At 35.6% G+C, this 15,031-nt stretch overlaps 1 protein-coding gene across 3 annotated transcripts in view; it reads right to left on the reverse strand.

Moving 5' to 3' along the window:
- FAF1 (Fas associated factor 1) overlaps positions 1–15,031 on the reverse strand; it is a 142,637-nt gene that overhangs the window by 105,954 nt on the left and 21,652 nt on the right. For 2 of the 3 annotated variants that reach the window (XM_042820219.1, XM_042820221.1), the window contains exons 3-6: positions 7,226–7,272; positions 4,590–4,798; positions 2,799–2,890; positions 2,371–2,459 (exon numbers count right to left, since the gene is read on the reverse strand). In XM_042820219.1, coding sequence (XP_042676153.1) covers positions 2,371–2,459; positions 2,799–2,890; positions 4,590–4,798; positions 7,226–7,272 — 437 coding nt within the window. Of the gene's footprint in view, positions 1–2,370; positions 2,460–2,798; positions 2,891–4,589; positions 4,799–6,744; positions 6,914–7,225; positions 7,273–15,031 lie in introns of those variants that run through there. The other variant, XM_042820222.1, reaches the window with a different exon arrangement.

Genomic DNA, 15,031 nt, shown 5'->3' on the forward strand with positions numbered 1-15,031 from the left:
AAAAAAATGATATGGGCTACTGAATGTATTGGAGGAACTGAAGTACTGCCAGAGGTAAGCAAGATCAAGGGAAGATGGAGAGAGAGATGAGTTACTGAAGCTGTTGGAATGAGGCAGGAATTCACTAGAAATCATGCTTCACTACACCCACTGTTCACAGAATACACTGTCTTGTTCTAGATGCTGTGCATGGACAGGTATGGCTTTGCCAACCTCACATGTGGTATTTGACATTTCAATTTAATCTTCACACCTAACATGCAGTAGTCGTTCGCTGGGTTTCTATTACCTACGAAAGCTTTAGGTATGCCACTGATGAATGAAGATGCCCTATGAGATTTCTGCTTGTTTAAACTATTCCATTTAGATGCCAGTTTAACTTGGTTTCGGGTTCAGGCCATTGGGTCTGTCACAAGTGCCTACATACCAACACACTGGAAAAAGATGTCTCAAACTTTATTCTCCCTGCGCATCAAGAACAGAAACAAACTGGAGTTTATAGAGCTGAGATTAGACTACTTTGTTATAAAAGGCATATGCATAAAACATCACATAGTGAAATCTCAGGTTGCTCATATATCACTTTCTGAAGATATTGAAATCATGGCTATTTTTCTATGTTTCAAAATAGAAGGCGTTTAAAGAAAATGACAGATGAAGTTGAAAAGTAAGAGGCAAAGTTCCTTAACATCCATTAATAATAAATGAGAACATCATGCTTTTAAAAATTGAGGGTACCAAACTAATCTGAATAATAACTGACCTAGCAGTAGGCAGTAAACAGTGTAACTGGGTTTGGTACATTGCTTCAATTAGATGTGTTTTGATCTGCATTGATGCTTTAATTGGAGGCAAGCCTCCCCTTTCATCTAGAATTTATGACTCCAAGGGATGATCTAGCCTTCAAATTATCTTTAAGTAGCCACTAATTAATCATCATTTGCTATCCCCAAAGGTTCCAAATTTATCCTAAAAATATGCAGAACTCATCTCCTCTGTGAAACAAGTATAAACTGTAAAGGTAACACCTACTGTGATATTATTAGGAAGTAAAGTTCTTTTAAACTGTTCAACAAGAAAGCCTGAGTACTCCTTTTAAACAGTTTGTTGCTGTTACACAGTTTATTTCAGTTAAAATAATCAGCATTTATTTCCATTGGAATTAAAATATACTAGGAATCCGTGTTGAAAAATGTTAGCATCTGAAAAAAAAAAATGGTTTTTCCACAGCACTGTCACTATCCTTCAGTTAGCTCGTTATGCATAACATCCGATCGTTCCTACTCACAACTACAACTCCTTTCAGCACACTGAATTCACATCACAGCTCAGTACTAACCAGCTCTTCCTGTTCCATTACCATTATTCCCTCTTCTAATTCTTGTGTTTTATTAATAATTATTACTTTTTTTTTTTTTTTTTTTTTTAATAATATACATCAGCTTTCTTATTTCCTCCACAGCATGCAGGGTTGTGGACCTAAGTACTATGTTTATTTCTATTGATTGTCAAAAGGTTTCCTTCATCACATTTGTAGAATATTCTGCTATCTAACTACAGCAGGAGAAAAGCAATTCAGACAATTTGAAGGCAATCCAGTCTCCTGATTATGCAATTTGATCATTTCAAACTGCAATCTTTCCTGCTTGCTTGACAATTGAGGATCAGAGCTACTCCTTCCACACTCAATTACAGTGCACCCTCTAGTGGCCACGGAACAAAATTCATGTTTTCCCATTAAGAATACACACCAATCCACCTTCGAGAAGCTATATATAGACAGCATAGAAAATAAAACAAATAAATTAAAGCAAAGTGGCTACAAATTACAACAACAACGATTCTATTTCCCATAAAAACTATTTAATTTTCAAGCCTTTGCAATATTCACTGACTAGTGAACATTTGAGTATCGAAATCAGTAATAGAAGATACCCTGCTTAGAGGACATTATTGCCCTAACTGTACGCTTTATAAGTCCAAGAAGATATGATAAAGTAACACACACTTCAGAAAGAAAATTCTGATCTGCTGGTAACTATTTGTACTTGTTTATGAATCAATCCAATGTGATAAACTATGAAAGACCAGCTTTCATTTCCACAGGGACAAGATTTTAATAAAATTAAGTCATAAAAACTTGAAGACGCAAAATGCTGCATGAACCTCAGTATGTATTACACCACAGTTTTCTTAAAACAACCTTCTTTCAACAGTGAGGTGCTGAGGTAGTTAATCTTTACACTTGTATCTTAGAGCAGTGAAACACTGCACATTTACTGACTGCAAATTCCTGCAAGAATGCAAACTGTTTAATAGAAAACACACAGAAAGAATCATACAAGCAGAATCTATAGACAAAAGACTTACCCAGAATGACTTGAAGAAGGAGGAGGCAGGTCAGGCGTTAGAACATAAAGACTATTATTTTTTGGCAAGTGTAGAGTTTTTAAAACAGTCTGAAGGAAGAAAAAAAAAATTTGTAAATATAAAACATTTGCTGATTTTGACATATTAGTTTACTTTATTCCTTTTAATTATAAGAGCTTCTTCACAACACCAGCAAATTTTTAAGATCTACTGTAAATTTAATAACAACTCTATAGGTGTGCTGCATTGTATCTAAAAACACTGCAAAATACATTGATGTTTTTATAATGCTTTTAGTTTAAGAGATCCTTGTAGAGCTTTCACCTGAGATGTCTAACACTCAGAAACCTTGTACTGCCATCCCCACCCTCAGACCCTCAGTTTGAAACACTGAATTCGGTTGACTGAAAACACAGCTGAAAACTTACACTATCATCTACATCTCCAGTCTTCCACCCCTTTAACAGCATTTTAGTTGCAGGAATCTGAAGTTCATTTTCTAGAATATGTTTGATATCTCCTGAAGAGAAAATGAAGAAAATGTCAAGAAATTCATATTTTAAATATGCACATTTATCTCTATTTCCAAAAATAAGGAAAAGGTACAGTGAAAACCAGTTTTAATGAAGTTATCATTGTGGCACACATTTCAAACAGTAAAGAATAAATGAAAGTACAAATAATCACATAGAACAAGAATCTGATTCACACAATCACATGAGGATACAGTGACTTGGACATATATTTGAGTAGCTCTACACGATATATGCTGGAACCATACATCTGCAGATACATGCCATCTGGAGCTATGCACTTTGCCAGAAATGAAGTGTGTCTGCATTTCTGATACCCAGCTCCACAATCAATAATCTGGACTTAAGGAATTGAAGTGTTTGTATATTTGACTGGTCGGACAGATTTTTCAGTGTTTTGCACATTCTGTTCCTCCATCCTGGCCTTTGGCCACATCTACTCCTCCTCATGTTGAAATGGACTGTTCCTGTGCTCTGAAGAGGTCATCTTGAAGATCAACCATCTCTATTAGGCCTCTCTGCCCTTACCTGGGATTCTGACAAGCAGATCCCTGAACAAGCCAAAAAGGTGCTTTCCTGATGTTTATGGTTCAAATTCTATGATTTACCTTTCACACTTCTCTCAAGATTTTAAACAAGGCTTCCTTCAACCTTCATACGCCAAGAAACACAGAAGTTTTACACCGACTACCTTCTGCCCTATCACTTAATCATCTATATCTGAAAGAAGCTAATAGAAACAAACAAACACCTATTGCCTACTACACCTACTATAGCTGAAAAATTCTGATTTGGTCACTCTTGTATCTACTTTGGATGCAACTCAGTGCAGCTCGACTGATCATCACTAGGTGGCACCATAAAAATACCAAATCAAACACTAACAAGAAAAACAAGGACCCAAGGTTTCAATTTCAAAATTTCATCACAGACAAAGTGACAGCTCAACAAATTTTTAATCAACTATTTCTCGACATGTTCATTTGTTTTGATCTGCATATTGTCTTAAAAAAAAAATAGTACTGTTTTTCCTTAGGAAGAGTAAATTAAGTCAGTCGGGAATTATAAAAAAGAATATGCTTGCAATGCTAAGTACAGCATGTTACTAAAACACTTGTACAAAATGCATCATATTTAGAATAAAAACAATCAAGTCTGATAACAAAACTCTTAATTTCCTCCAAAAAGAGACAAATAAAAAGAAGGATGCTACAATGCTTTTCACACTTAGAAGAATTCTCTGAATTGTGTCACTAATCTTATTTAGAAAGGGATGATGCTATAGAGATTCAAAAGGAAATGCCAAGATGATCTACTTATTACTTGACTGCATCTACACTAATCCCACTGCAAATTACACTTTCTTGCCTCAACTTAATCAGTAATCTTCATTTTGTTTATGAAGTAAGTCCATAAGACAACGAGATGTCAAAATAAATATTTGATAGATCACTAACCTTTACAATGGATTAGTGAAATTTTTGCTTTTTTCAAGCTGCAAAGAGGTTTGAAAATGGTTAGAAGCTATGAAAACTGCACTTCGTGGGACATTTTTTGAGGGGTTTTGTTGGTTGGTTTGGGTTTTTTTTCCCTATATGATTTAGATCTTGGTAGCAGGGTCTTTTTAGTTTGATTTTACTTTAAAAATTTTACCTCAACAGTTATGTCAGGTTTACACATTCTTACCCACTGTAGAGCTGTCCTCAAGTACTACATCCACATTTCTGTCTCTGTATTCAACCCTGAAGTCAAGCATTCGAGGTTGTCTTTCCACTATTTGTCTAGATGGCACTACATGGTGAAATGCTGAGGAAGATGAAGAAGCTGAAGAAGCTGCTGTAGAATGACTTGTGGGGCCATATGCTGGTCCTTGTAAAGTCTCTCCACCGTACTCACTGAAGGATACACAGATAAAGTATGAACAAATTGATAATGTTTAAATAAAGATTTGTGAAGTGAACAGAATTACTCACTGTTGTCCACAGCACATGCCTCTGGAATAAACTCCACTGTAATATCTGAAAATACTTTTTTTGTTCATAATTAGAAATTAACTTTCATATTAAAAACATTAATATTTCAAGGACTCAGAAGTGCTATAGCAAAGCAGCTTAGAAGACAAACAAGTATTTAAGCCATTATGATAGTCTCAAGTTCACTATGTAATTAACATCAGATTTATCTTGAGAAGCAGCATTATTTCCTGTTCCAAGAGTGCTGTGAGCATATAAAAATTTGCACCATGGCAACTACCAGTTTTCTATATCACTAGGCCAGCATCATATGCAATTTAGAATAAGAAGTAAAGCTTAAAATAAAAGTCAGAATAAACTGGGAAACCCAGATTACCCAGAAGCACAACTCATCCTCCTCAGTGAACCTCTCATAAAAGTACCATGTAACTGAGATTAGAACCAAAGGTAACAAAACATTAAATTTAAGAAACATAACTCCAGGACAAAGAAAATTATGATGTACTGACATAAAGTTTTGCTGGCGAGACACTTCACAGGGCTTCACACTGTAGATGTTCTTACCAGTAAGACAGCGCTCTCTGTTTAGAGGATTATGTGTCTTGGGCACCAACAGGGTACCCTGAGGGAGGATGTAAGCTAATAAAATGAATGCACTGAAAAAATGGAAGCTGAGCATGCATTTAAGAAATACAGGGATGCAATTTGCCTCATTTCCATTCCTAAACAGAATTTATTTTAAAAAATGCATACTCTCCTTCCTGAAGATACTATAAGATCTCTGGATCAACAGAAATGTTTCTTACGCAAGTCAAGCCTATAAAGACTGAACTTAGAAAGAAAATATGAATGCGGATGGACTCACGTCACAAAAGTGCAATAAATAGCACCAAGCCATTGCATACCACAATATTGTGACTTTCATTTTTGAAAATAAATTTAAAAAAAAAAAAAAAAAAACAACCATGTATTATGCTTGTAAAACAAGGGAGAATACTTCTTCTCAAGCTTTAAAAAAGTTTAAATACTGAGCAATATGTTTGTTGGGCTTTTTGTTTGTTCTTGGGTTTTTTGTTTTTGTTTTCAATTTGATGCCTAACCAAAACTTAGTACTGTAACCATTTTCGTTAGCAGAACTCAGAAGCAAAGAATATTCTGATTCTCAGGAGCTGAACTTATTTATTTATTTAAATACAACACAACTGAACTATAAAGTAAAACTTGACTTCAAGTTCAGCTGCATTAAATATACTTCATTCCATCCCCAAAAGTATTTTACATATCTGACTTGCAATCTCTAATGAAGCATAGAAAGCCACTAAAAAGCATCCAAATCAGTAAATCAACCTCATCTGAAAGCCACTGGAAGGTAGGCTTCTAAGTCTACCAGGCCTAATTTTAATCTTCTACCACGGAAAGAAAAAAGGAAAATAAAAAAGACTTGAGACACATTTTAATGTCCCATCATTTCTACAAATGAAGAATTTCCTAATGAAGAAACCTGCTTTAAGTGGACATCAGACCTACCTGTTACCAAAGTCTGGTGTAACTGCTGCCCAAATCCTTCTCCCTGACAAAATGGCTGTAAATGTTCTGGTGTTCTGAATTGTAATGCTTTGAGGTCAGGACTTATTAACGTAAGTAGAAATAGTACTTGACACAGAAGAGACTTGATCAATCAGATCATGCAGGCTTAACAGTGAATATACATCTAGTAATTTTATCAAGCAAATAAGGTTTTATCTTGATCCAAAAAAACAATTTATTTAATAATAGCTTTAGTGAGCATTGGCATTTATGCCAGAACATAACATCACCTACACTAAGCATCTTCTTTAATCATTAAAACAAACTTTTAAAAACAGTACCTTGACTATTTTCCGGAACAAAATTAAAAATAACATTTAACTGCTTCTCTCAAGTAGCTCAACTCCTGTTCTGTTGTATTCAGTTGCCTCATCAGCAAATAGGAGATCATGCTTCAGTGACTCCAAGGTATCCAAGCATCAATATATGAGCCAAAATTTAATTTAAAAACTGAAAGAAAATCAGTAAAGCTATTTGTAGAAGGAAGCAACTTTATTTTATCTAGCATTGTATCTACCACCAGTTAATGACCTAATTAATATAAAATTAAAAAATCATTAATTTAAACAGATGGTTGAGCTTGTTCTTCACCGTTATGGGAAAAATTGATTGCGAAATCAGCTTTGTCAGGAATTGAATTTGTGGCTCACAAAAACTGCTTTAAAAGGAGAATTATATCATCATCTTGGGATTCAGAAACAAAAATGCAACTACTATGCAGCATCACTCTCTAGATGTACTACTCCATCCCTCTGCGCTTACCTTTGCAGAATGCCATTTTCTTGTGGTATTACACCATTTATAGCTGCCTGAGAAGAGAAAAAAAGTTTTCAATCAGGTATGCAGAGGAAGAAAAATAAATCAGGACAGACTACTATATTTTGCTTTAAAAAGTGGTTAGCTTGCTTTAAAACATGCCATAAGATGTTCTCCATTCAGTAAATACTCTTGGTAAACAACACTGCCATTAAAGTACCTTCTTAAAATAAAAAAACATATTTAAGTGAAAATGAACATCAACTGATGCTCAATAGATTTCCCAGGTGTAGTGCAAAAGAATAAACAGCACAGCTCACACTCAGTAAATCCAGCACTTTGTACATGCACAAGGAAAAAGACAGTTCTCAGACTTACTGAGCTGTGTGCAGACAAGGCAGCCAGACAGCAATACACAGAAAAGCTCGTGTCTCCCAGAAGCATTGGGCCACTCTCGCCTGTACACCAGTGTTGCAGAGACTTCTAGAGAAGTCCAACCTCCTAAGCATAACCACGTACCACAGAACCACCGAAGTACTGCCAATACTCAAACAATCTTCACGTGAAAAAAGCAAACATTTTTAAATATGCTTTACACAGCTAACTGTCAGCGCGTGCTGATCAGCAACTCCGAACAGAACATTACTCAAGTGTAAATGCAGGAACATATTTGCTAGACTTGGTATTCGTTAACAGTTTGTAGCATCCCACTACTAATCCCCACTTTCTGCTGTGCCACCAGCACATATTACTACCAGGATTTCTAATATGACTAACATCCATTCTCATGTGCCAGAGACACCTGACCTGCTGGCCTGTATACCTGAGGAGTGACTGGTCCTTGATGAAGACAAAGCTGAAACTCAGAAGCTCAGACTCTGTAGTACTACAAGAGGATTAAGTCAAATACTGTGACTATGGACTGTCATTATCCATCATCATTTTTACAGATCAATATTTACTGATGTGGTTTAAACAAGAAGTGTCCAATAAAGGTGGAATAAACCAAGAGTTCAATCCTATGTTTCTTCTCTGAATACATAACCATGAGTTTTTACAGTTTCTGTTAACAGTTAACAAACAATGGTTAACAACTGAAGTCAAAGTATTACTACTGAACTCAAAGTAACTTTGATACTGTAACAAGATATGCAAAACATTACACAAGGACAGCAGAAAAAGACACAGGAAAGTGCTGGAGGTATCTATGAGCTACAACAACTACCCACAAGTCTGTATCAAATTACAGTGAAAACAGCTTCCTAGCAGAGCACATTTTAAATTAGGTTATCCATCACATATGGCAATAACCAGAAGATTCTTTTTAATGTGTCTCATTTATCATCAGTGTGGTTTTTGCAGTCATACACAGCTCTTGATCACGTTCATCTAAAAAACCTCCAGGAAAAATGGAAGGTTCTGGTTTGTTCGGGTTTTTCTGTATTGGCCCCAGTACTCATCAGCAAGATACACAAGTCGGTCAAGAGACAAAAACATCCTTTATTTTGCATCTATAGGATATGAAAACCAAATAGAGGTTCCTGCACCACAGGACCAGTGACAATCTGGACAAAAAGAAACTGCTTCAGCAATAAAGAAATACAGCACAGCAGGGCATCTCCACACTTCTTCAGTCAAAGCTCATGTCTCAATCTCAGCTCATTTTTTCTAAGTCTAATCAGAGGGGCTAAATATGATAGAGGTTCCAAGCAATTTTCTTTAGAACTGAATAATGCATTTGTTCAAGTCCCCAGTTTTGTAAACTTGATAACATTTAAGGGGTACATCACTAAGAAAACACAGCAGCGGCATTATGAATGGGTTTGATGGAAAGACCTCTATTAACCACAGTAAAAACAGTCTGGACATTGTTTATTAAGGAAAATGGAAAATAAAAATATGTAGATGACAAATGGTGGCAGTGCAGACACAGATACTGCATAAACATTAAACATTCATGTTCTTATATGACATCTATAGGTGGACATTGCAAAGAAATGGGAACAACCATCCACTTTAGGATTTCATAGCAGGAATGTTGTGACTAAAAACAAATTAATAAGTGAACACATTAAGACCATTCCAGGCTCTTCTTCCACAGCATCAGACCCTTTTGAGAGAGGATCAGCTCCCTGCGATGGAGCAAATGTTCAAAGATATTAAGTTTTGTCTTTCCAAACAGGGATCATCTGAGCAGCAAAACCAGCATGTGCGACTAATACACAGTAGTTAAAGATACTAAAACTGCTTCAAGTGAAATATATGACAGGTGCAGTAAATCTGCACATGGGTTATTAAATAAAGATGCATGTCTGGCTCAGAACATTTCTTCAGCTTCAGGTTGTTACCAGGGAAGCAGCAGTACATGCTTGCTCCGTTCTCACGTGTATATCCACTTGTGTCCACAACTTCAACTTTTGTTTGTTTGGTTGGTTTTTTTTTTGGTGTCTGTTCTAATGCTAGCAGTATTTAAAGAGTTAAGCTCCACTTAACTGGAAAATTACAGAGTTTTAATAAGATTTTTCCCAAAGCTAAAGATATAAGGTGTGTCGCAATGCTACCCATGTACCAAACCTTGTGTAATATTGTTCAAATGTCATACAAATGAACAGAAGCAAGAACATAATCATTGCTTCAGTGACAACATTCAAACAACTACAAGGTTCACAACTTATTTAGGAAATTTTGAGCCAAATTCAGTTATTCTTTATTTATGAATTTTGCTTAGAAACTGTCATGTATCTAAGAACTGAAATTACTTAAGAATTCACTAGGTCCAGCATAACCTGATGTAAACTGGCTCATTTCTGACCAGACAGACATCCAGAAGTTCCACTATTATAACTCTGAGTCTGCTCCACGTAACAGTTTAAAGTCATACTGAGAATGATGACTAAGAATCTTCTTCATTCAGAGAATGGAAAGACAAAAATATGACACAATACTGGACTGACGAGTGCCAATTACAAAGGTCAAAGTAACGATAATTTTTTCTGGTGGTTAGCTTCACAGCAGCAAGTTCCCAAACTACAGTATCAAAATACATAAATCCAGTGGAGCAATAGGATTAATAAAAGGTTATTAAATCCACTAAAAGTTTGGGCAACCCAGGAACTCAGTGGTACTCTACAGACTAGGATAATTTAAGTGCCTGAAGAATGTTATGAAGCAGACTCTTAAATTTAAAGCCTTTCCTCAAGGAAATATTTGCTGTAATAGTCACATGCATCCAGAATTGACTAATCTATCTTTCACTAGTACAAAACAGTGTCAGAGGGAAAAAAAAAACAAGATCAACCTATTTTAATAACCTGATGAAATAATAAAGTTGATGACTTCTCTCAAAACACAGACTTACGGTACTGACCATTAAAAAAAAATTAAGCACGTCTAAAGGTGTCTTTCACTCTGGAGGGAGGAAATGATGAAAAACTGCATCATTTCAGATAGTAGAGACTTATCTCCTGAGCTTAAAATACTCAGTGGTTATCAGTAGGACTGAAAATAGACCAGATTTGCTAACGATACTGTTTAGAAACAGGGGTTTACACATATTGACTGAATGCATGCGCAAACCAGGCAGGGAATTCCTTCCTCTTCATGAACTCCACAATTTACAAGTGATGCTTAGATAAATTACCTTAAGTGCTAAAGTCAGGCCCAGATGAGCACAGCCAAAGATTCTCCCAATGGCTGAGATGTGGAAAAAAAAGCTTCCTCAGCCACCTCTTTTCCCCTCCCCTTCCCAGTCTCCATTCCAGACAACAGTTCTGGCTGACAGATACACACCCTACCACAAAGATCCTTTAAAACTTCCCACATTCAGACTTCTACCTCAATGAAAACCAAGAGCAGGTGGGATCCAGCCCGAAACGCAAAAATTACAGATTCTCTTCAGGAAACAACCTGGGCCTTTTCCTTGAGTGAAATGAATCTCGGGAGGTATGACTCAGGACCACCTGTCTAAAACTGCATACCAGAAAACATCTCTGCAGCAAGTTGCTGAGGGCATTTTCTTCTAATCCTCTGGGATTCCGGCAGCTTGACACAAAAGGATTTCTCAACTACATTTTTTCTGCTTTATTCCATATTAAGTAATATAATACCCTCACGATCCATATCTTTAATTCCTTCTATGAACTTCAGCTATCTTTGATAAATAAATTCATTTATTACACCTCTCCCAAATGTTACATGTCATACTCTACATTTGTTTTAAAATGCCTGGGAGAATACAGATATAAAGTTCTGCATTTTGTGGCTATCCCACTCATCTTGCATTTTCATCCTGTTATATATTTAACATTTCTCTGACATCAAAACAATTTCTGTCAAGCCACAAATTCAGAAAGTTTATCCCATGCTGCTTCCTACAGAGTTTGCTATCTCAGAGATTATGGTACTAGCAGACTTCTGGAGCACGTTTAGAAATATAACAATAACTGGTTTTGTTGCTTCACACTACATATATATTTAAATACTTGATTGACCCTTTCATCATTTAATCCTGTATAGATTTATTTTTTCTGTCTGATAACACAAGTGAACAGAACCCCAAATCATGTGTACCAAGCCTCACTGTAGAGGCAGACACAACAAGCATTTAGTACCAAAAAAAATTCTTAACTACTGTGTTTTGAAAATGTCAGTGTCAGTAAGTCTTCCTGTATTTGATCAATTCATCCTACTTGCCTATCACTCAAGATTGCTGAATTTAGAAAAGAAAAAAAAAAAAAAAAGGAAAAAAAAAGGAAAAATGGAATAGTATCAGGATTTATTTGTTCATTTTGGCCACAGAAATATTTCTTACAGTGAAATACAGGATACTGCTATCTGCAAACTTCAGTAGTAACAATAACCATTTTCATAATGCTTTTCTACAGACTTTTAATCAACAAAAATCTTTCATTTTCCAACAGAACTGATCTTGCCATTGCCATGTTTTTAACAGATAATGCTAGATGCAGTTACCTCAAAAATATTTGTTCGGACCTCCCAATGCTATAAGTGCAGTCAATTCCATAAAAATTATATGCATGTAGGAACTTCTCCTGTGATCTGATTATAACCATAGACAGTGGAATATTTGGGAGCAAACAGGAAAAGTTTTACTCACCAACACTGACAAAACCATACAGCAAGTACTTGTCAAATAATGCATGCAAATCGAATTAATAAAATGAAGGTTTACTGAAGTCAGCTGTAAAACAATCACTTCTTTCTATCACTTTTAGTGCAGTTCTTTCTGCACTAAGACACTGGGAGTGTATCACAAGATTCCCAAGCAAAGAAACATGGCTTCTACCCAACTTCACACAACTGCCTGATGTTGCCTGTTACATGTATGTGAGCAATCTGCCATCCTAGATGTGAAATTCTGTAAAATGTTCTGCACAAATACAAATTATTTTAGACCAGACACTTTTGCAGACAAGATTCAGCATCAGCCTCCTACACAGATACTTTAAAACCACTACTTCAACAAGTAACGACTGCTTTTGGCTCAAGTTACAACTACCATTTTTTGGATTTTTGAATGAATATATTTATATTTAAATTTTCCTAACAATTACTTACTATGCCCCTGCAGTAAATTAACAGGAGCAAACTCTACCTTTGTTACCATTCTCAGGCTGTACAAAGCATAGAAAAGAGTGAGCATTTTCCTGCAGTTTGCATTATGCTTGCTGGCATTTCCCCAGCTTTGCGAGTCTCAAAGTATTTCCAAGCGCTAGACGTTGCCTTACACCCACAGTTCTTACCAAATGCCAACATTTGTCCCCATCGTGGTTAAAATTTAACCAAAAGCTGTAATTGAACTACAATGAAATGTCTTTCTATGCATTCTGCTTTATTTCAGCTTGCTTTCTTTATAACAAATATACTTCATGAAAAGCTGTCAAACAATAGAATTACTAATAAAGCAAAAAATTAGCATTTCATCAAAAACGCCACATGAATATATTCATACAGATGATTCACATCATCAGCAAGAGAGCGAGCGTTGAAATAGTTTGCAGTTAGCACTCTAGATGTGGTTTCCCACTTTTCCCCACTTCTTTGGTGGCTTCAACAAACTTGTTCCTGTAGCTCATACAATATGCTGAAATGCACTAGGAAGCCTTTCAACAGTTAGATATACTTCAATAATCCTGGGGGAAAAAAACCACACTTTACACGGTCCTTTAATTGTACACTGTCACTGCATAATTCCACAAATAAAGCTCAATCTCAATAACAGATTCACAAATGGATGCATTTATATGGTGTAATGAAAATAAAAATCATGAGCACATAAGTAAAGAAGCTTATATTGATCAGTATTGATTATACTGATATCATACTATATTATTATGCAGTATTATATTCTAGTATATAGTATATTCTAGTATATAGTATATTCTAGTATATAGTATATTCTAGTATATAGTATATTCTAGTATATAGTATATTCTAGTATATAGTATATTCTAGTATATAGTATATTCTAGTATATAGTATATTATTATATATTATTATATTATACTATATTATACTGATTAATGTCACACATTTTTATGCTATACAGCTTCATATCCTAACTTCACAGAAACAAAAGCTTATGCTTGATATCAAAGCATATTTTGTTACTCCTTGAAACACTAAGCTAGACAACAGGAAAGACAGATAAAACAAAGGCTGAGGCTGAAAAAAATCTGTACTCTGAGCTCCCACACTTCTATCCCTCTCCAAATAGTTTTATGTAGATTTGAATGGCAACACTACCAGGGAAAGGTTGGGGATGGCTACTCGAAGATAATATACTTCTTGTTCAACTTTAAAACTGCTTGTTGTTATGACATGCTAGTTCCCAGTGAGTCTTACAAAGACAGGATGAAATCTCACAACACAACAGGATTCTAAAAAATCCTGGAAGCGCTGCATACAGAATGAGGTTGCTTTTACTGAAAAAGGCACAACACCACAAAGCATCCTGACAGATTCCAAATTACTCTTACTGCAGTCAACAGACTGCTTAATCATAATCAATAATAAAGAATATTTATGCAACATTACGCTTATTTTGGAAGCCAGAAAATGCAGAGCTCAAGTATGCAGCAGAGAGCTCATCTACAGTGCTTCAGACCACGTTTCAGACAAGGCTGTGTTTCTGGCACTGCACCAACCAGGTCTTCCAGGATTAGATAGTGCACTGAAATAAAACTTGGACAGAACAGTTAAGATACTCAGTAGTAAAACATTTATATCATTTTTCAGAATACCCCACTCTAGAAGCCTGGTGGCTTCCAGATGACTCCTAGCTTACTGTGGTCCAATCTTTCACATTAAGGTTCACTTGCAAAACAGTCACAGAATCTGCAGACGCTGGTTCTCAAATTAAATAAATTACTTCATTTTACTCCTACTCATACATTCCCAGCATGATTTCATGACAGACTAATTGCTTGTCAAACACACATTTAGAAGATGTATGCAATTTTCAGTTCAACTTGTTATAGAGTAATACATGGTAAACTACTTTCAGATATCTTAAAACACCAATTATCATCCACTCAACTATTAATATACTCTAGAAATTTGCTCTTAAATTGCAATGTTTAAGGACAAATTAATGCTAAGCAATCTGCACACAGGCTGCCAATCCAGAGGTAGAATCCTCTGAAAGTAAGTATTTGTGAAATGTAAGGCAGGTGGGTAATGCATGCATACAGCTAAAGTAATACTCAGGCACTACTGCTTTCTCAGGTTCTGATTTTTATGGTGTAATCAGAGCACAAAAAAAATTATCTACTACAAGAAATAGAGCCTTTT

The sequence above is a fragment of the Centrocercus urophasianus genome, unplaced genomic scaffold (assembly GCF_019232065.1).
Source record: "Centrocercus urophasianus isolate 14NV4802_14NV808 unplaced genomic scaffold, USGS_Curo_1.0 seq_18, whole genome shotgun sequence".
Taxonomy (NCBI): Eukaryota; Metazoa; Chordata; class Aves; order Galliformes; family Phasianidae; genus Centrocercus; species Centrocercus urophasianus.